The 22,356-nt window shown below is 51.8% G+C and overlaps 1 protein-coding gene across 5 annotated transcripts in view; it reads left to right on the top strand.

Moving 5' to 3' along the window:
* The window catches only part of MTMR4 (myotubularin related protein 4), a 52,997-nt gene continuing 30,641 nt past the window's right edge, over positions 1-22,356 (top strand). The window contains exons 1-3 of one of the 5 annotated variants that reach the window (XM_062637445.1): positions 27-45; positions 5,098-6,608; positions 20,682-20,755. In XM_062637445.1, the coding sequence (XP_062493429.1) occupies positions 20,753-20,755 (3 nt within the window). In that variant the 5' untranslated portion in view covers positions 27-45; positions 5,098-6,608; positions 20,682-20,752. Of the gene's footprint in view, positions 46-683; positions 832-4,160; positions 6,609-20,681; positions 20,756-22,356 lie in introns of those variants that run through there. The other 4 variants (XM_062637442.1, XM_062637446.1, XM_062637443.1 and 1 more) reach the window with 4 other exon arrangements.

Below are 22,356 nucleotides of genomic sequence, written 5' to 3' on the forward strand. Positions count from 1 at the left end.
CGGAGCTGCACGCGGCAGAGGCGGGAGTGGCGCGGCCGGAGCCAGGTGAGACCCTGCCGGTGCCCCCTCCCGTCCGCCCCACCCCCTGCCCCCCCCCCGCCGGTCCGCCCTTCCGGTCCCCGGCCCCGAGCGCCGCTTCTGCCCCTGCCCGACCCTGCCTGCGCCCCTTAGGCTGCTCCCGCCAGCCGGCCGGGCTGGGCCCCGCTCCTTCCCGTCGCCGCGCGGTGAGCGGGGCCTCCCGGGGCCTCCCGGGGCCTGTGTGCGTGGGGCGGCTGCCAGCCCGGTGGCGGCACCGCTCAGGCGGCGGCCGTAGCTAGCAGCCTCGGCCCGGTTGCGCGGGCGGTGGCTCAGGGCCCGCGCCGGCCTGCGCTGCCGCCCGCTGCGGAGCGGGGTGGCCGGGGGCGGCCCCGAGGTGTTTCCTAGGGGTACGGGCTGGATCGCGTTAAAGAAAAGGAACGGGCCTCGGAGTTTCCGCCGGCCAGGCCGGAGCGGAGGCCGCCTGTCCGCTGGGCCTTCCCCCGCTGTACCGGGAACTGCAGTGGGCGTCCCCTGGGCCCGGTAAACCGTGCCCGCCGGCGGGACGCCCGGCCGCGGGCGCGGAGCTGCGGGCCCGGTTCGCCTCTCTCGGCCGGGGGAGAGGAGCTGCGGCGGCGCGCACGCCCCTTTTGCCAAGGGCCACCTAGGCTGTGCCGCGGAGACCCCGCCGGGTACTGCCGGAGCCTTCCGCCTGTGCCCGTGCCCCCGCCCTAGGCCAGGCACCGGTGACTCCGGGGAGGGTGCCTCCCCTGCGCTGGGGCTCAGAGTCATCCCTGCGGCACCTAGAAACTGCAGGTGGCTGGGGGTCTGGGGTTGGTGTATGGAGTCTGTGTTGCAGCTTTGACGTTTATTTACAATAAGCTTTGGCACCCACGTGCTGTGCACACCGGTTCCCTAAAGCAGCAGCTACAATGCCTTTGGCTTTTCCTGCTGAGTTGTGAAGGGAGATGAGCTCAGGATAACCCATGTCATATTGGTAGCTCCCAGGATATTGTGGGGGACATGATGTTAATGGTCTCACAAAGATCTTACCACTGATCTTGTCAATGACCCAGAGAAAGTTTGCAGCTAGAAGTTGATGAAGTGCACAAGCAGCTCAGAGTGTTGTGCAGAACACTGGAGATGAGGCTGCGATACAGTGGTCTGGTTAGTTTGGCCTTGTACTTCTGGTGAGGCCACACATCTACCAGAGGAGGTGAACTGCTCAGGAGCAGTCCGTTATGTGAACAGAGAAACAAGGAAGAAGGGTGTGAAGTCTCTCCTAGGTGGGTTTTGCCTGGCTTCATGAATATGTTGAACAGAAGAAGCATGGCTGGAAGCAAGCAGGAGAAGGTGGTCTCTGGTACTTCCCTGAGGAGGAGGAGGTACCAGTTAGCTCAGCTCCCACAGTGGTGCAAAGGCAGCAGTGCCCAGGGCTGGTGCCTCTGTGTGATGTGAAGGTTGGTGGAAATCTGGGCAGAGTTCAGAGGCATTGTACGAGGGTGGGATTAAAGGTGCAAAAAGCCGCCTTGTGGTGAGGAGAACTCCATCCCGCGGGAAGCCTAGAGGGGATTTGTCAGTCTGCATGTACTTGGGGAGGGCAGAGGCTGCACTGTGGGCACTCATGCAGTGGGTGGTGGTGTGCAAGTGTGCACCTCAAAACCAGAGCCTGTATTTGGAGTGATAACGATTCAAGCATGAGAACAAACCTCCCCGAGTCACCCTTGACTCTGCATTAGCTGCCAACTTTAACATGAAGTCTCAATGCTTTTCTTTTTTCAGTAAAAGCAAGGGCAAGTGCTGCTGCTCGGCTGCCAGCTAGAGGAGTTGTGTGGGAACAGCTTGGGAGCTTGTAGGGTACCATGGCGCCTTTCAGGATGCTCAATGGAAGAGGAATATGCCAGGAAATGGGGACTAGGAAATAAATGTTAAAGTTTTACTTATAGCTGTTAATTTCTAGGAGCACACGGATCCCTCTTCCCTTCGCTGCATTCACAGGAGGCTGTTCATGCTGGCGGTGACAGATAGCTGAGTGAGCCTCGGAGGTATCATTGCTGTTGGCTTTGTGGCAGTGCCCTTCTGGGCCTCACTGGGGTGTCTGGCCAGCAGAGTCACTTGGACCTGTCTGGAGCAAGCTAAAAGGAAAAAAAGCCAAAGCAAAAATCCAGACTCAAGGGAAGCTTTGGGGCTGTATCTTACCATGGTACAGCAGCTTTGGAGAATGCTGCTGTGCAGCTGTTGCTCTATCTGAATCTACCAGGAGATGTACTGCCTTGCTTTTGGCTTTGGTTCATGTGGATTTTTCAGAGCCATCCTTGTCCTGGCTCTGGTGGGACCAGAGGTGGTGGGTGCACTGGTTCCCCCTCCCATGGCCTGCAGCTGGCTGAGCTTTGCTCACCTGGAGGCAGCACGAGGCCTCCCTCATGCTTGTGAAGATTGTGCCAGGAGCTGGGCCACCTCCTCGAGATGTCGCTTTAGTCTGTGCTGGTGGGGACACAGCTATTGCTACTCCTGCTCTGTATCCTCAGCTTGGCTTTGGAGACCACTGTCATCTGCAGGAGAGAGTTTTTTCACAGGAGGCTAGAGAGAAAACGATATTGTTTCTTGGGGATTGTGTGGTTGCGTTGGAAAGGACTGAGCTTTGTTTTACAGGCAAATAAAGCTATATAATCTAACCCCAATTATTTATATCAGGACAAAATGTGAACAGGAGGAAAAAAAAAAAATCAGTGATGCATACCTGCACGTCATGCTCAGCTTCCCAGGACAGGAATGTTCCCTCAGGAATTAATAACTAGCAAGCAATTATGGAAGCAATTTCTCTTCCATCCTTGCTTGCCCACTCCCCAAGGCAGCTCCATCCAACCGTGGTTCTCTGCTGGTTGATGTGTTCCTGGATCTGTATGCCAGCTCTTTATCGTGAGACTCCCTATTGCTGCTCGCAGGAGAATGCCAACATTTGCAGAAGTAGACTGGAGCCCTTTTTAGAGAGCGATGAATGGAGAAGAGAGCTGTTTAAAAAATTACTTTGCTCTTGGCAAATTACCATAACAGATTAATCCCTGCTCATAATCCCTGGCTTGCTCTCCAGGAAGATGCCTGCACTGCTACAGAGCAGGGAGGAATTTTGTCCCAGTGCTTTGGGTAAGCTCCTCGTCGATGTAATTGCTTCCCTTCTGTTCCTCCCTCACAGTCCTGCAGAGACTGCAGTTACAAAAGGATAGGATTTCCCTTGGGAGGGATCAGATGATTGGCTTATAAATAGTAAAAGCTTCTTCAGGCCTACTTCTGAGTACATGTTGGTTGGTTGCTCTGCTTGGTTGCCGTCTTGCTCTCTGCATTTGCAACAAGTACAACTGCACCTGCCCCTTGCAGCCCAGAACCCAATCCAAGGAAATCGTGTGTTTCCCACCAGAGAGGGGGAATTTTTGTGAGGAAGGAAGCGCCCTGGTGCAAGGTGCTGCAGCTTTGGAGCCAGAGCTTCAGACCTTGCAATGGATTTGCACAGCTCCAGCAGCTGTAACACACTGTGCTGCTGTGTGTGCTGGAGCCATGCCTGGTTCTCTGTCTGCGCAGGAAAATCTTTTAACTGGGAATGTGAGCAGAAATGAAACTGAATCACATTCAGTGGTTAAATCCCATTTGAAATAAGCCTGTTTATGTAGAATCATAGAATAGTTTGGGTTAGAAGGGACCTTTTTAAAGATCATCCAGCTCCAACCCCTGCCACGGGCAGGGACACCTTCCACTAGAGCAGCTTGCTTCAAGCCCCTGTGTCCAACCTGGCCTTGAACACTGCCAGGGATGGGGCAGCCACAGCTTCTCTGGGCACCCTGTGCCAGTGCCTCAGCACCCTCACAGGGAAGAGCTTCTGCCTAAGAGCTCATCTCAGTCTCCCCTCTGGCAGGTTAAAGCCATTCCCCTTGTCCTGTCCCTACAGGCCCTTGTCCAAGGCCCCTTTCCAGCTTTCCTGTAGCCCCTTCAGGCACTGGAGCTGCTCTGAGGTCTCCCCTTGAGGAGCCTTCTCTTGTCCAGGCTGAACCAGCCCAGCTCTCTCAGCCTGGCTCCAGAGCAGAGCTGCTCCAGCCCTTGCAGCAGCTCCATGGTCTCCTCTGGACTCACTCCAAGAGCTCCACATCCCTCTTGTGGTGTTGCCCCAGGGCTGGATCAGGACTGCAGGGGGGTATCCCCAGGGGGCAGCAGAGGGGCAGGATCCCTGCCCTCGACCTGCTGCTCACGCTCTGGGGGTGCAGCCCAGCACGCAGTTTTCCTGCCAGGGAGCATGTACTGGTAACAGGAAGCCTCCTCCTGAAGCCTGAACTCTCGGAGCCATTTTTGGGCTGTGCACACACACACACACACCCTCTTACCTCCATTCATTTCCCTCCATCTCTGCTTCACTTATCTCTGGGTTGGTCAGTCTCACGGCTGCTCAGAGGCTTTGATGCCTGTGGATGTTTAGGGTCTGTTCAGTCTCCTTCCAATGCAGCTCTGTGACAGTTCTCCCACTGTGTTTGTGCTCAGCCTCCCTCACCCTGAGGTTTTGATGCAGTGCCTCCGTTTACTCTGAGATTTCTTGGTTTGCCTCTGAGCTGGAGCTGCTTCTTCCCTTTCTCCAGGGCCCTGTGCTTCGCTGGGGATGGGATTGAATTGTGGGAATGGTTCTGCACAGGATTGGTTTTGCAGCATCTTTCAGAGACCTGAGATGGTGGAGTTTAAAGCAGTGTCTTGCCTTCCCTAGAGGAGATAACATTAATGGGACATAGCAGCAACAAACCAAACAGATGGTTCCTGCTCTTAGCAGTGGTAATGACTTTGTTGTTACTTGTTTTGATTCTGTTGCTCTTGTTCAGTTGAGAGATGCCCTCAAATTTCTTCTTCAAGCAGGAGCAGCCTGCCCAGCATCTGTCCCAGGGGAGGAGCATTACATGTCTCTATATTCTGTTTAAGCACATATCAAGCTTCTGACTGCAGAGGCTTCCTTTTACATTGTGTGCTTTTGTAGTGCCTGTTCCTTTTAGTGTCTGATACAGAGCAATACCAACCTTCCTTCCCTCGTGCATCGTATTGCTTATCTTCTAGGTGGAGTGTTTGCTCAACAGTGTGTTGGATACAGCTGATCTCAGGCGCTACAGACCCATTGAGGTCGGCTCTCCGGGGCGTGCATGACAGAGTGTTGCTTTTCCCAACAAGTGTTTTCGTGGGGGTGGAGATACCATGCTGCCTCCTGCAAGGATGTAGGTCTCATCACACTGGGGAGGAGAGGCACAGCATTCACAGGAGGGATGTGGTTTACCTGAGCCTTGGGAAGGGAGTTAGAGAGAGATGAGGCACATGGGACTGTTTGGATAGCAAAGTACAGGCTGTATATTGGGGACCTCTGGCTGAGACCTAGCAAGAAGCTGAGCCTGCTGACTTTTGCAGGGGCTACTTCTGCATCAGCTCCACCCCTCTGGAGGAGTCCATCCTGGCAGCAGAGGCAGAGGTAGCCACAGATCACAAGTTATCTGCTCAGGGGCAAAGTCTTCTATCTGAACTTAAGCCCACATTCATGGCAGGGTACTCTCTAGAGCTCAGCGTTCTTCCATTTCATGGCTCAGACAGCACTGACTGGAAAACGGAGTCATTGTTCGTTTTGCAACCTGACCAGTTCTTCGTTGCAAAATGAGACTGTGGGATTGTTCTCTCTGGCAGAACGTGCTTGGACATGGTACTGTTTGTGAGTGACAGCTTTATGGTAAGGACCCTCAAAGCATTTCTACTTCACAGTCAGTTCAACTGCTTAGCCTGCCAGTCTTTCTCTGAACATCTCTGTTGCAAGTGAGCACTGCTCAGAGCAGGGGGTGCAGTTTGCATTGTTCTTTCTGGAAGCTTCAGAAGGGGTTTTGTTTTGTTCTAGAAACTTGTTGAAGTAGCCAGCTTTCCCCAAGTGGATGAGTGCCTTGTGGCGATCCAACATAAATCTGTTCAGTCGCCTCTGTTATTTCAATTGTGCTGCCTGGATTCACAATAAATTTCTCTTTAAACCTTTTAAAGTCTCTTGTGGAAGTGCACTCTGTGGCTGGAGCATGGCTGGCACATAGCTCTCGGTGCCACAGCACACAGTGGGGCAGAGCCAGGTGGAACTCTGTCTTGCTGTTTTAAAATGAGCCTGGGAAGCTGTTCTTTCAGGGTTTCGTGGATGGAGGCCCCTATACCCGGGTTGAGAACATTGCATGAGGGTACTTGGCTGCCAGCTCCGAGCTTGGGTCAGTGTCTGCACTTCGTCACCTGATGGGCTCCTGGTGACCTGGGCTGTTCATGTGCAGGGTTGGGAGAATGTGAGGAGCCCTGGAGCCATTGCTTCTCACCCCAGTCAGCATCATTTGGCCTTGTACTTATGCTTTCTGGCCAGGCTGCAGAGCCCCCTCCTGCCTCCATCCAGGTCAGGGCTGCAGCTGCCCCAGTGCCAGAGGCACTTCTGCGTTTCTTCCCTAATGATAGACTGGATTTCCCAATGGCTGAAGTGCTTTGTTCTTACTGAAAACTGGAGCAAGCCCGTGGCATCTGGCTGCAAACCAAGAAACCTGTGCTGCCCTGAAGGTCAGACCTGGGTGAGTGGAAGGGAGTCTCTTCAGCCCCAAGGCTTGGGGAGGCTGATGTGAAGTGGAGCAGCCAGTGTGTGGTGGGGCAGAAATCAGATGGGCGAAATACAGCTGTAACGTATTGGCGGGGGGGTGGGAAGATGCACAGTGAAGTGGGATTTGGTGAGCTCCTCTGGAAGCATCAGAGGTGCTTTTAAATCGCTTTACATACCACCGATGATGCTGTGTCTGCTGTGTGTTGCCGGTGATGTGCGGTGTTAAATTTTCCCTCTGGCTGTGCTGAAGTACATCTCATGCTTCGGAGTCCTGTTGTCAACTCTCCTGCACCCCTGGGGAGGTCTGGGCCCTTGTCAGCTCCTCATTCCCTCTGCAGTGCTCCTCCAGTGTGACAAGTGGTGAGACTCCAGGGTTTATCACGGCCTGATACTTTAACATCTGTATGTGGGAGCTATTTCCTTTGATGCTTTTACTATTATTTTTAAAGCTGAGGCCCTCGTGACTTGGGGAGCTGCAGCTGAGGTCTGGTGTGGGGAGGATCTGCCTGCCTCTATCTGCTGTGCTCCTGGGCAGCCATTTCCCTGCAGTCCCAATGGGTTAGACAGCAAATGGCTGGAATCCCTGCAGGGGGATTAACTCTGCCTTCTCTTCCTGGGGTATCAGCTTTACTTTCTGTGTATTCAGATCCTCTGTGCCTCTACACAGTGTGCTTGGTTCTTCTCAGTCCTCTGCAAACAGATCTCTCACCTGCCTGAGGCTGTTCACCACCTGCCCGGTATGGGGGAGAAATCTGCTTCTGGAAAGTGCCAGTGCCTAACAGTCAGTGGAGCTACTGGCTTGTGTTTTTCATAGCCACATCCTTCCCAAGCAGCTGACAAGAAGCAACTGCTCTAGGAAAGGAAAGCTCCCAGTGCCCCCAGTTTCTGCACACTTGGCGACCTGGTGTTACCCAGAGGTAACCCTGCCTGTGGATGTGTGTGCAAACCCAGCAGGCAGCTGTGGATACTGAGGGAGCCTGAGCAAAGGGAAATCACATCTTTATTGCAGCAGGGAAACCTCTCTGTCTGGACCTGGTTTCCAAAAGGAGCTGTGTGTGCTGCCTCTTCCCGTTTTGCAGGAAGCGGGAATAACACTGTGTCCAGGGAAGGGGACAGAGCTGAGGTCAGCAGTGGCTCTTTGCAGGGAAGTGGTAGCCTCACTGAACTGATGGATTGTTAACCAAGTGACTGAATTTTGGTACTGCTGCCCGCTCTGGCACTCCTAGGCTCAGGTTGGTACTAGAGCTCGTGCAGTACAGTGCCTTTATAAAGTAGTTCTATTACCAGATTTAGGGAGTTCTGCCAGGATAAACCACTGCTGTATGTCCATCCTGTTCCTGCTCTGGCACCCGCACTGATGCCTTGCCCAGGGCCTTGTTATCTCTTAGGCAGGTGAAATGCGTATTGGGCTCTGAATGTCTGTTATTGTACGCTGGGCTTTCATGTTTGGATTTAATTGCCTGTGGGAAGAGAAATTTCCTTGATTTCAATAGAGAAGTGCTTGTTCAAGTTGTGAAGTCCCTATTTTCCAGGGGATTTTGAGCCCATAGTGCATTGTTACAGTGGCAGTTGTTACTAAAGGGCACATGATAACAAGACTACACAATCTTTTTGTTAGAAGTCCTGTGGTGAGGGCAGAGGCCGTGTGGGAGGCTCCCAGGTATTGGAGGTTTGTGCAGGAAACCCCGAGGGGACCCAGGAGCAAGTCCCAGACTTTCCCTGTAGCTTTGCCAGATTGCACCATCTTACGGGGCAGTGTTAAGTGCTCCTCTGTCTGGAGTGGACACGGGACCTTCAGAAAAGCTACTGCAGCAGCTTTGCTCTGATCCTTCTGGTGGCTGTGATAGCTTTGTTCCTGTTCCCCAGCCGAGCAGTTGTGATCCTTCAAGTGGGCATCTGCAGTGCATGGAGAGAACACTGGTGGGAGCTGGGGGGCAGCATCCCGTAGAGAGGTGACCTGTGCAAAAGTAATTTTCACCTTAAACGTTAAGTGATGCTGTTGGCTCTGTTCCTGAATAGTGTGATACCAGGTATTACCAGGGTGCCAACCCTAGAAGAGCAGACGCTTTCTTTTTGCAGCACAGCTGGTTGGTAGCATGAAGAGCCATGTTGGAGCTTTTCTGCTGGCTGAAGGTGAGGGATGAGACTTGGGGGAAGAAGTGATGATTAATGGAGTTGCTTCAGGCTTAGATCTGATGGACTTAAAGAGGAGCAGGGCCAGCAGGGAAGCCCCTTATCTTAAAAGATGAGTAAATGATCAGAAGAAATTAATGGACTAGCATGGTTTTGTCTGAAGAATTGGTCATGTCCTTTCTTGTGCCTGTGGCTGACTCGCTCCATTGGCTGTTCCCATTAGAAGAGCTGGTAGCCTCTAGCATCCAAGACGCTGTGCTGCATCTAGGGCGGCCTGGAGACATACTGTGGGCAGCTACAGGGGGAATGTTGTGTTACCGGCAGGCAGCCAGCATGGGCTGATGCAGACCCACAGGGGGAGTGGATGCCAGGGCTGGGACGTACCAGCAAGTGAGTCATAGCCTTCGCTCCTGTCCTTTGTGCTTCTTGGACTGGCATAAAATTGCTTCGTGCCTCCTCTGTTCTTTGCTCTTTCCCCTTTCTGGAACTTTAAAAGTGAATGTATTAATTTTGCTCATACCCCTGCCTAGGGAAAGCCACCCCTGACCGTGGCAGCCAACAGACGGATACCTTCCTGCTGCCTGCCCTGCACTTGAGCGGGAAGAGGGCAGCCAAGCACTTCTGGATGCTGGATAAGATGATCTTAGACAGAGCCTGTTTGTTCAGCAAGGAGAGTGAGATTTTAGTTTAATATAAAATATATATATATATATATAATATAAATGAATGCGGGCGTTCTGTGCAGATCTAACTGCCTCATTAGGAAACAGTGTGCAGAGCTTCCACTGCCATTGCTAAATGGGGCAAAAGAGGAAGCAAAAGAGTTTTCATCCTGTGAAGTGGGCTAGCAGTTTTGGTTTATAATAAAACACAGGCTTGATGAGAAGTGAAACCCCCTTCTTCCCACTGTCCCACCATTCTTATCCCCCCCCTCCCCCGCCTCTATTGCATCTGCCCTTCTTCTGGAAATTCCTCGAGTAGAAGCACCTTGCTCCCTGAGATTTGTCCTTGGGTTTAGATACAGTACGTCAGATGCATTTCAGTTTTTCCTAAATATTTCAGAGGCAGGGATTTGATCCTTAATGAGTTTTAATACAGTCATTAGAGGTAAGAAGTCCCAGGCTGTGCTCCTGGCACTGAACAAGTTCCTGTGAATGGCAGCAGATGAGTATAAATCTTCAGGCTCCTTTTAGTCACGTGCCTGTCTTCATATCCTGTCCTGGTGGAAGCTGCCAGCAGGGAAGGGACAGCACATGCTGTATATCTCGCTGCTCAATAAGCGGGGCACATGCTGTATATATCTGATTGCCTTCTCTTTCCTTTTATTGATTGCTGGGGATTTCCCTTTCTAAGAGTGCCTTTAGAGAGGATGTCATGTGCAGCACTGCTTTTAGCACCAGCTAAGCTCATGGTGGAGGGCAGTTAAGATCACCTGAACTTGCTGTCCTGTTGCTTGAGGTGAGCTGATTAATGAAAGCGGGTCAGTGTGCAAGGCAGTCCCTTCACGTGATTTTCCCCTGCTAAAGTGCAAAGCAGTTTTGAAGGCTCTGGATGCCAAGAGATCAAAGACCAGAGGTTCCAGTTTAACCTTCTTAAACCAGAGTTTTGGGGGGCTTGGGGTGGGAAAGGGGAATTGTTAACAGCCAGGTTAGGTGTTGCTTGCTACCGGGAGGGATACAACCCCCAGGAAAAGCCTCAGGAGGGGCAGGTTTCCCAGCTCACTGCTGTATGTGCCTGGCTGGGAAGAGCAGTGGTGTCAACATGAAGCCCTGAGAGGGCTCCTGTCTGCTGCAGCACAGGGCAGGAGGACGTCCAGGCTGTTGTCACTGGGCACCGTGCAGAGAAGCTTCCCCTCGGACGTGGTGCTCCCACAGGAGATGACAGCTCCGACCAGAGGCTGCCTGTGCTCAGCAAACAGCGAGATTTTGAGTACACCATCTAATCACAAGTGAGCTCTTAACTTACTAATAACAGTTCTTGAGGGTTTTCCTCTCATGCTGTGGACTCCTGTCTTCCTGTAACTTGACGGTAGAAACCCTGAACAGATGTTCATCACTCTGCTTTAGAGCTTTCTTCCCGTGGCAGGTGCAGTTGTGTGCTTCACTAGATAATAGTGCATTTATTGCCAGTTTTAGAGAGAAACTGGGTTTCCAGAAGCAGGGAGGAGCACGGAGCAGAGACCTGTGTTCACAGCCGTGTTTCAAGCAGTCAGATGTTGCAGACAGTGCTGCAGACCCTGGTGCAGGATCCTCCTCTGTTGGTGCAAGCTGGTAGTGGGGAGGCTGCGAGGGAAACTGGGCTTGGCTTGGCTCTTATTCAAGAGAAGAAATCTGATACTTTGTTATCCTCTCGGACCTGCTCTAGTTTTGGTCGTAGCTTTTTCGTGTATGTGTTTATGTAGGTAGCTGAAAAATGCTTCATTTTATTCCCATGGAAGGAAGCTACCCTTGGAGAAAGCAGGAGGCCTGGCTGGAGCTGTGGCTGTGCGGGGCCGTCACACCCCTGAGGAATGTGATCACCTGCAATAACAGCAGCTTTTTTTCTTTCAGACACTGTTTCTATTGACTGTCTGTCCCAGGGGTGGATTCAGGTACTTGCAGGCAGGTACCAGTTTAGTCTAGTACCTGTCGGGAAGTCAGAGGCATCCTGCCCAGCCTTCAGCTGCCTTTACTGGGGATATAGTTCCCCCATTGGTCATGTTCTCTGTCCGGCTGCAGGCAGACGCCTTAGACACCCTCAGGCTTCTAGAATAACACCAAATGAATACATTTAGACACCTGTATAGAGAATCATCCCAGACTGGTTTGTGTTGAAAGGGACCTTAAAGCTTCTCCAGCTCCAACCCCTGCCACAGGCAGGGACACCTTCCACTAGAGCAGCTTGCTCCAAGCCCCTGTGTCCAACCTGGCCTTGAACACTGCCAGGGATGGGGCAGCCACAGCTTCTCTGGGCACCCTGTGCCAGCGCCTCAGCTCCCTCACAGGGAAGAGCTTCTGCCTGAGAGCTCATCTCAGTCTCCCCTCTGGCAGGTTAGAGCCATTCCCCCTTGTCCTGTCCCTACAGGCCCTTGTCCAAAGCCACTCTCCAGTTCTCTTGTAGCCCCTTTAGGCACTGGAGCTGCTCTAAGGTCTCCCCTTCAGGAGCCTTCTCTTCTCCAGGCTGAACCAGCCCAACTCTCTCAGCCTGGCTGCAAAGCAGAGCTGCTCCAGCCCTTGCAGCATCTCTGTGGCCCTTACTGGATTCAGTCCAACAGCTCCACATCCCTCTTGTGTAAAAGAATAATAGAAGTGATATTTGTAATAGCAACAGGGCTGAAATTGTGTTGCTGCTGTTTAAGTTGTTTAAAATACCCAGATGGTTATTATAAGCATAAGGCAGGTGGGTGCTCTGGAGAGCCCTGAGCCAGGCTGGGAGGGGTGGTGAAGGGTGGAGAGCAGGAGCAGTGCTTCAGGGCTTTATCTTTTGATTTCTGAGCTTTCTGGTGCATTTGGGTCACGTATATGAGACACTTTTCTGCAAGCACAAAGTCTGCCTTTCAAAGAAAACTGCAGTTGTCAGAGACTCCACAAGTTGATGAGAGTCAAAAGGCAAACGTTCCTGATGGGTAAGGAGTGTTTGCACAAAGACCAGTTCAGACAGAGCTGCTCCAGCCTGAACACTTGGGATGTGACCTTAGTAGCACAGGCCCCATTTCCTTGAAGCCGTTGTTGCTTCCTTCCTGAGACTGAGTTAAAATCTGGTTTAGAGAGGGGCCGTGGCAGAGTGGGAGGGAGCCCAGCACTCACATCTCTCAGGCTGCCAGCAGAGGACCCAGGGAGCAGACGAGAGCCTGGACTGCAGTGCCTCTGCTCGGCTTTGGGTAGGGACCAGGCGATTGTACTTGAGTAAAGGCTTAATTGTGAATCCCAGTGTCCCAACTGCCTCTTTTTGTTTGTTTGTTTGTTTGTTTTGTTTTGTTTTAAGAAAAGCAAACAAATCTGGAGAACTCTGGGCTGGAGTTCCAGGGGCTTTGGAAATGTTTGCCAGAGCTGTGCTTCCTGGCTCCCTCAGTCAAGTGGTTACGAAGTTCACCTTGGATCCCTCCTCTGCCAGCTCAGAATGAAAGGCTAGGAGGTTGGGGGAGTTCAGGGGGAGATCTTTTAAGTCCAGGGTTGCACCAGTGCCATTGAGATGAATGAGGGTCTGTCTTGCTCTCTGCTGGTGCCACAGCTTCTTGCTGGCCAGGATGGGAAGTGACTCAGAGCAGCGATGGCAGTGCCTTTGCCAGGCCTGTTCTCTGCCAGTCCTGGAGGAAGAGGAAGGAAAGAACATCCCTGGGTGCTGCTGCCACCTGGTGCCACCAGCCCCCGGGTGCTTCACCCTCAGAGCTGTGTATTCCACTGCTACGGCACTGGTAAGAGAAAGGAGGTGATCGTGAGTAGCACACATCAGTGGTCCTCACTGCAGTACCTGGGGCTTCCTTCACAGTTTCCCCCTTGAAATTCTGATTTCACTGTCAGAGAGGAGCCAGCTGGCAGGCAAGCAGGCTGCTGCAGTTCATGATGCTTGCAGTAGCTGTGGTGGTGGATAGCAGTGTGCATGAGGGGCCTGGGCTCTGTGCTCTTCCCTCGTAATCCTCCAGAATGTAGGGACATCTGGCTGGCACTGCTGGAGTTGTAGTCCATCAGTGTCTGCCTGCCTGTGCGCTGCCATCTTGCACATGGTGTGCTCTGGTTCCTCTGTGTATCCATCTCTCCTGACTGCTGGCTGAATGAGGTGTGGCAGAGGGAAAGATGGGACAGATGAAATGGTGCTGGAAAAGCAGTCCTGCAGTTTGGGTTGCCCCATGAGGGTCTCTCACTTCCCTGGTTTTTCACTCTTCTGCAAACGAGGTTGTTCTTAGACTGCTTTGGTCGTGACCCCAGGCTAAGCTCTTCCCTGGGCCTGCAGCAGAGGTGGGTGCTAGGCTGTCGCTGCCTGTGCATCTCGGGCCCATCCTGTCCAGTTTGGCATCTTTCAAATTCGGGTGGAATTTTTCTTCCCAAGCTTTGCCTTCTCCAGCCCATCTCTCCTGTCATATACTCACTTTTCCAAGACTTCTCAGGTTCATTCCTGCTTTGGCAGTGGTGCTTCCATGGTAGAGCTCTGGACCAGTCCTGCCGCCGTGCTGCAGGCTCAAGGCTTGGGTTGGATCTGCTGTGGTCTTCCCTAAACAGGAGCTTTTGTCAGCATCAAGCCTATGGCTGCTCTGGGCACACCTCTGACTTCTCCAGTCTTCTTTTGCCTTACTTTTCACTGTAGAGGAGGGAAAAAGACCAAACACCATGTTGATATCCCCTCCTGCCTCGGTGATTCTCCCAGCGCTCTTCTTCCCCTGCTTCAGGCACAAGTTCTGCTTTGTTTTCTTGCCCCTTACCCTGTGCTGCTTTTTCCTCACTGTTGCACCATTCCTCTTCCCCCTTACTCTCAAATTCTCACCAACTCCAAATCCTTCCCTGTGCTGTGCAGTATCTCCCTTGTAGAGGCAAAGCTCCCTCTGCTCCTGCTCCCTTCCCGTGGCTGGCATTTTTTGCCACTCACCTGGTAAATCCCCTCTACGTAGGCCATTCAGACTGAGGTCCTTCATCTTCTCAACCTGCTTCGCCCACTGCACTGAAACTGCTGCTGCAAATACCTGGAGCATGGCAAAATCTCCAATTATTCTCAGCCCCTTCACTCTTCAGGAGGGTTGACTCCAGGCAGCTGTGCATCTGAAATGCTTTCCCTGAGCTCCCTCTGCTGCTCCTTCAGCACTTCCATAGGGATCTGCTCTCCCAACGTGGCTCTGGTTCCCATCCTCCTTTTGCTCTGAGCTCTCTGTAGGCTTACCTGGGCGCACAGTCCTCTGCAGCTGGCACATGCGTGTGCTGTTTCCCTCCTCCTTGATGCCAGGCTCTCAGCCCAGCAGGGCTGGGTGATCTGTCCTGATCTTATCCACATGACTCCAGGCCTGATAATGGTGCTGGCTTAGATGTGGCCTCTGGCATCTTCACTGTACATTCTGAGAAAGCGCCAGCCACATCATGGAATCCCAGACTGGTTTGTGTTGGAAGGGACCTTAAAGCTCCTCCAGCCCCAACCCCTGCCACGGGCAGGGACACCTTCCACTAGAGCAGCTTGCTCCAAGCCCCTGTGTCCAACCTGGCCTTGAACACTGCCAGGGATTGGGCAGCCACAGCTTCTCTGGGCACCCTGTGCCAGTGCCTCAGCACCCTCCCAGGGAAGAGCTTCTGCCTAAGAGCTCATCTCAGTCTCCCGTCTGGCAGGTTAGAGCCATTCCCCATGGCCTGTCCCTACAGACCCTTGTCCAAAGCCCCTCTCCAGGTTTCCTGTAGCCCCTTTAGGCACTGGAGCTGCTCGAAGATCTCCCCTTAAGGAGCCTTCTCTTCTCCAGGCTGAACCAGCCCAGCTCTCTTAGCCTGTTTTTTTGAGGGCCTTTCTCCTCTGGTATGGTGCTGCATAGTCAGGAGTGTTTCTGGCCACAGCAGTTCTCCCGGGCTCTCTGCAGTCCTGCAAAGAACTGCTTTCTGTGTCCTGGTCCGTGCTCTTGAGTGCTGTCCCATGTTTGAAACCTGGATGTTCCTGTTTCAAACACAAGAAGAGCCTAATCAGTCTTCAGAGAGATCTTGGTCATTTTCCAATATGAAGGAAAACACTGAGGGCAGGTGAGCCAGGGTGACTCCACTCTCGGGCAGTGTGTGGTCCTGTATCGTGGGTTCAGAGGGGTGATGTCTGTGTCTTGCTCCTTGTTGGTCTGAGACCATGCCTTGGTAGTCAGGATGGGTAGTGCACATGCAGTGCCATGGCAGATGTTCCCCTGGAAGAACGTCTATTGTATCCTCCCTGCCCCTCACAGTCAGGTTGGCTTTGAACATGAGATACGGTCTGTGCTCCTGTGTCTCTGACCTCCTCAGGAAGGTGTAGGCTGTGCTGAGGGCATCACCAGCTCTGCGTGCCCAGGGGTGTGTAAGTTCAGATGTGGACAGGAAGAAATCACCCAGGTGATTTCCCCAGGTGCTGATCCACTGAAGTGGTCTGAGCAGTACAAAGGGTGGCTGTTTTCGTAGGCTTGGTGGAATTTATCTAATTCTGAAACTTCATCTGCCAGTAATTGGATTGAGCTACATCCTTGTCAGCAGAGTTACCCAGAGCTGACTGTACTTTGCATAAATACTTAAACATATTGAACATGTCTTCTCTTTATTTATAGATGTATTTGTTAGACTGCATATGGGAGCTTGTTTTCCCTTGGATCACCGGGTGGGTTTTGTCTCTGTGCTTCAGACTTGCTGTCTTAGCACTGGCCGCTGGGAGGCAGCTGTAGGTATGGCCCTAGCATGGTGAGGACAGCGTTCACCACCTCTGCTCTTCCCTACTTCTGCCTCTCATTGCAGTAGACTTCTTGCCTGCTCCGTGGCCGGCAGCTCCAGCAGAGGTGGTTGTGGGGTCTTCCAAGGTGCGTTTCCAGCAACCCTTCACCTGTGGGTCATCCTGGACCTCTGAATTCACACCTTGCCCCCGGTTGCACCCCAGTGCAGTTACATTAGGATCACTTGGTGCTGCAGAGCAATCTGAATAGTTTGGCAATTTGTCATCATCATCTGGTATTGCTGTGACGTTCCCAAGCTCCGGTAGCCCAATCTTTTCTTGTTAATAGTTACTCAGCAGTAAAAGTTTTGTTGTTGTTGAAGACCAGCTGGTAGCTGCCTTCGTTAGAGACAGCCCTTGGACCTGTAATTGTGCTTAAAATAACAAAGACCATCCCATACAATCAGCTTTGCATGTAACTGTGTGGTCTGACTATTACATTTTTAGCCTTTAATTAGTTGAGAAGCTTGAGATGGTTATTCTGTTTCATCTGGGGTCAAACTAAGGCTAGTCAGGTTCCTGATTGTTTCTTCTAACACCCCCAGTTTAATACTGGGACGTGTTTTTCCCCAGGAAGCACATCAGGACTAACGCTACCATTTGAGCTGAAATTAAACCAAACTCTGCCTGTGGCGGGTGCTGAGCACAGGAACCTCCCTCCAACTGCACACAATTGGCAAAGGTTTATGAGCAATTAAAATGGAGCCTGGGACTGCTGGAGGGGCCACGCACCTCACCTGGGGCAATGCACCGAAACCCACGTCACAGCAGAGCCAGCAGGGCTGGAGGTGCAAGCCTCCTTTGCTGTGTTTTCCACCTTCCCAAAGCTCCACGTGCCCTAATGAGCATCCTCCTTCCTGCCATCCCTTCTTCCCTCCCTCCCTCCCAGGTGAGTGCAGGGAGCACCCGCGCCGTTCCCTGTAATTCGGTGTTTCCTGGCTTGCTGTTGTTAATCGAACTGTGCTCAAGGCCTTTCACAAGCTTGTCTATGAGGCTGCTGTAAGCACGGGCTGGTGAAGCAGCAGTGCGCTTCCATGGCACCTCCGTGAGACGTGTTTCTTCTGATTTTTCACAGCCTAATGTTTGCTTGGAGAGTCAGGTTTTCCAGCACATGCTCAGTTTTATCCCACCCTGGCTGGCCTTGCAGCTGAGACACAAACTGGTGTTTGAGTCCAGAGCTGCAGTTCAGAAAATGGAGAAGTCTCTGGTCATCTGTGAAGTGTCATGCTCAGGTGGAGGCCGACCATGCTGGAGGAGGATGGGTGCAGCTCCACAGGCTGCTCAGTCCTTCCATCCAGGCTCTTCTCGCAGCCCTTGTGTCTCTTCCAGCATCTGCAGCAACTGGGGGAAGAGGATTCAAGACAGCCTCTGCCTCAGTCCCTGCCAGTCTGTTCAGCACTGGGAGAGGCAGAGATCCCTGAAGGGAATAACATGGTTGTGCAGCAAAGTGTGTGATAATGCCCAAGTCAGACAGACAAGTGGCCATGGGAGAGCACATTGAGAGTTTTATGAGCGTTCTCAACTCTGACACTTATTATGAGAGGGCTTGGCTCTGAGATAAACAGTTCCAGGGTAGGATCCAGGGTATAAACATGCTCAAGTGAAGTAATTTGTTCCTTTGCTTCCCCAGCCCAGCTGTGTCAGGCAGCATCACCCCATGGCCCAGCACTGGTAGAGCTGCCTGTGCCTCCTGCCAGCCTGGCAATGGGCCCCAGCCATGGGGCACGAGGCCCATGTTTATGCCCCCCAGAACAGCACAAGGCCCTGGGCCATGGTTGCCACCCATGTGTGGAAATGCATCATGCTCCTTTTATCTCTTCAGTTTCGTCCTTTTTGTTTTGCTGAGGTCTGGTCCCCTCTTCAGCCTCCGTCTTGGCTGTGCATTGCAGGGGGCCAGCTCTAGCCCGTTTCCTGTGACCAAGATTTATGGGGAGCTTCTGACCTGGATTTTGGGGGACTCCAACTTCCTGCATGTGAAACAGCTCCTTGAGCAGCTGCAGAAGCACGTGGGTGACTTTAGCAGGGGCAGTGGTAGATGCCAGCCCATTGCGGTGTTTGGGCAGTGGTGCTGGGTGCGCTGGGCAGCTGCCATCCTTATTCCTGAGGGCTGGAGACTGGATGGAAGCTACAGCAGCAGAGCTGTCAGCCTTTGGAAGGAGGAGCACCATAGCCTGTCCTGAATCAGGGGGATGCATTTGGGATGCAGCAGAGGAGCACATGGAGCTGCGCAAGTACAAGAGGAAAGTTGACCGCAGATGGGTGGGCTGAGCCGGGTATAATGTGGGTACTGCTGGAGACACAAGGCTCTCCTCGGTCCTAGTAGCAGCACTTGGGTTTCTGTGGTATCTCCTGGCTTCCTTCACCCCATGAATCCTCAGGAGTCCCTTCAGCTTCATCCTTGCCCGACCAGGAGGAGGAAGCCCTTGGAGGCGGAGGAGGGGCAGCATTCCTGTGGGATGAGCTAATGCGGCTGCGGGAGTCCCTGCTGCCTTCCTCTTGAGCAACTGGCTTTCCAGAAGAGCTTGGGGGATGGGAGTGAGCAGGAACATCCTCAAACATGACGTAGGCAGAGAGCTGCAGTTGCTGCTGATAACTGACTTCTACGAGGAAGGAAGGGAGAAACTGAAGTAGCCATTAGCAATGGTTTAATGAATTAGTACAAAGTGTACTGCCGGAAAAATACTCGTGTGGCATCTAGGGTTATCAATAATTCAGATGGCTCCAGAGCAGTGAGCAAAGCTTGCTGAACGTTTTACTTCCCCTGCTAATTGTGCTTTTCAGCTCATTTGTGAAAGTTAGTTGGCAGCGACTCTTGCTGGTGGCATCTTAATCTCCTGCGAGGTTATTTCCTCCCTGTGAAGCCTGATACGTGGTCATTGTGCTAAATAGTGGGGAAAAGGTTTTTATAGTGGAAAAGAGGCTGCATCTGGGTTTGAAGGGAGATATTGCAGTATTTGTCTTTTTCTGTTTTCCTAGGAAAAAAGTTAATTCCCATTGTGGGTTTTTTTCATGTTTTCCTGGAACTTGGTGGTCTGCTTTTAAACGTAAGGTGATACAGTGCACAAGTGATGAATCTTTCTGAACTCCCATTCTTTTCTCCAGTACTTTCTCACTGACTGCATGGCAGGACATGAGACATGACCTGAAAGCACAAGAGTAACTAACTATTGCTACCCAGGTGCTGCTGGAGCAGGATGGGTGCTGAGGGACTTGCCTGCTGCTTGCTTACCATGAGGATTACATTTCAGAAATGACTCCTCGGTGCTGGCATTCAGCCTGGCTGCTGTCGTGTGTTGTCCAACCTCGCTTAATTTGGGGCTGGGAGAGAAACTCCTGAGTGGAAGAAAAAGCCTTGAGGAGGAATTCAGAAACTCTTCTATAGGCAGCCCTGTTCCTCAGTGGCAGCAGGAGGAGTGATTCTCATCTGGGGTATGTTGCGTGAGAGTCTCCAGTTCCACGTTTGTGACATTTGTACTTCATCTGTGGAGGAACAAGGTTAAAAATAAATGGTGACAAAACTTCCCAAAGACCTTGAGCACTCCTGGAGCTTTGGCGTGTGCTGGCCACCGGCAGGAAGCAGGTTCAGTTGAGGAGCTCTAAGCCAACTTCAGGCTACATTGAAATCCTGAGCATCCCCACCGAAAACACTGTTAGTGCTGTTATATACTGTGACACACATGCTGCTTGTGTGCACAGTGAAGGGGCTGTGTGTGCAGCCGGGTGAGTAGCGCTGGGGCTGCCAGCCCATTCCCCAAGGTGATGCTTAATGGTAACTCAGTCCCTGGTGTGGGGCTGGAAGGGCAGAGCAGAGGGCAGAACGTGGACAGGTGAGAGAGATGTTGGTGATCAAGTGATCACATACTGGAGAGATCTGAAAACCTTGAGGAATGGTCTCTTCCTCCATGGAAATCCCAGGGCAGCTGTGGGACCACCCAGTGCTATTTGAAAGGACCTTCTCAGAGCAGGACCTTGCACAAGTCTTGCTGCTTGGCTTTTACTGTCCTGTGAAACACCTCCTGTGACCAGTGCCCCTGCTAGCGGGGCAGAAGCTGCAGCAGGGGCTGCAGCTCTTGTGTCCTGCCCTACCTCCTTGGTAGGACAAGATGTGATTTTAGAGGTGAGCTCCTCCTAAGACCACAGCAGTCTTCTCCCAGCACTCTAGTTTCATGTGAAGGATCCTCCCCAGGTCCTTGAACCATAATGCCAAGGTCTCTCTTCCTTCAGCTCCCTCTTATGCTCCCTCGAGGTGTGTTGTTTGTACCTCAGGGGTACTGGCTGCTCTGTGCTGGTGGATCCTGCATGCCTTAAGTTGCGGCTGACCAAATGGACTTGGTGTCTTCCCTGGGACACTGAGCTGACTTCCAGCAGCTCCTGAAAGAGACACTGAATGGAGGTTAGCAGGGAGAGGAACAGGGTACTGGCTTCTTGGGCTCTTGATTTTTGGAGACTTTTTCCCTCTATGTTCATACCTAACTATCATGACTGTTGATCTAAACTTCTGCTCTGGGCTGTTTCTTCTTTGCTGCAGGTGAGACTAGTGAAAGAACAAGAAAAGGCTGAGCTGTGATTGAACCGGGAGATTTTAGACTGTGTCTGAGGATGGTGAGTATATGTTCTAGTCTGCCTCTGTGGGTGGTTTTCTGCTTTCTTTGTCCAAATTTTGTTCTGCTGCTAAATGTATGAGGCTAAATACAAGAATGGGAAAGAAGAGTGCTACAGTACTGAGCATTATATATAATAATAGAGTTTTTATTACTATCACCTAGATGCTGTTGACAGCATAAGTTTACCCCTAAACTTTTTATTAGAATATCCCCTTCTGCCTCCTTGGACTACTGATATAGTCATCCAGTTCTTGTGGCTTACTGATTTATTTTGACTTTAAAACTCAGTGCTGGGTTTCTCATTCTGTTCCTCTGTCACCTCTCAGTGAAGATTTAACACTGTGATGATCATGTGCTCTGCTGCTGCCAGGGTAGCAGAAATATCACAATAGTTAGTCACAGAAGAACATGGTATAAAGAATCTGGAAAGACTGATACACAGCCAGATTGCTGATAAACTCGGGTGAATGCCTCTGATGCCTCCAGCAAGAAATACCCCCAGATGTTTGTGATCTGATGAGAGGAAGAAAGCTGAGAGCAGCGATGTTGGCAGCTGTGCTGGAGTGTTGTCAGGGAGTTTGAAGGCAACAGGGTGATCTGCATGTTGGGCCGTGGGTGGCAGGGAGCTGGAGCAACACTGCAGTGACATGGTTTTGTCATCAGCGTCGTGCCACCCCTGCCAGAAGCAAATCCTTATGTTGGAAGGAGCACAGAGGAGAACAGCAGGACCAGTCCAAGGGCTGGGAATTCAAATTGAGCACATGAAAATTTAGGTTAAACATGTTAAAAATAAATAAATAAAGAAGCTGGCAGACTGCCTCAGGAAATAGTGACATCTCCCATGGGATTGTCCCCCATGGGTTCTGTTAACAGCTGGAATAGAAAAGGAAATGTGCTCTCTGCTTTAATTGAACTGTCAGCTCTAGTAGTTATGCTGCAGCACTTCTGATGTGGTTCCTATCTTCATACTGCCTCGTTTTACTTCAAGATCTTATGTGCTGTCTGTTGGAAGAGCTTCTTGCAACTTCAGGTTGAGGAGCTTGCTCTAAGGGAGAGAGGTGAAAGTATGCCCTTGTAACCTGATAAAGTGTCATACAGTTCAAGTTGGAGTTACTCTGGTGTCAGCTGGGAATTGTAAAAACCCAACAACTTCTTGGTATAGCATTGAGATGAGAGTGGTGCAGGTGGTGAGGCACTGGCACAGGGTGCCCAGAGGAGCTGTGGCTGCCCCATCCCTGGCAATGTTCAAGGCCAGGTCGGACAGAGTTTGGAGCAGCCTTGGTCTACCAAGGGCTCATAAAACAGCATTGAATTGTTTCTGACTTAACCGGGGCCCTGAGCTGCAGATCCTGACAGGTGAGAGCACACGCCACGGAGATGCTCCCCCCAGACTCTCCTTGCGGCGTTCACCAGTGCCCCCTCATGGCTGGGTATCTGTCTTTGATGGACCCAGCCAGGCCTTTTCCACATTACCTGGAGGGATTTTTTGATGCATTTTCCATGTGTTAATTCACTTTTTAATCATTATATCTGGATACATGGAATCCCAGACTGGTTTGGGTGTGAAGGGACCTTAAATCTCATCCAGCTCCAACCCCT

Source organism: Pezoporus occidentalis, unplaced genomic scaffold (assembly GCF_034315485.1).
Source record: "Pezoporus occidentalis ecotype Australia unplaced genomic scaffold, CSIRO_AGI_Poc_V1 ctg528, whole genome shotgun sequence".
In the NCBI taxonomy this organism is placed as follows: Eukaryota; Metazoa; Chordata; class Aves; order Psittaciformes; family Psittacidae; genus Pezoporus; species Pezoporus occidentalis.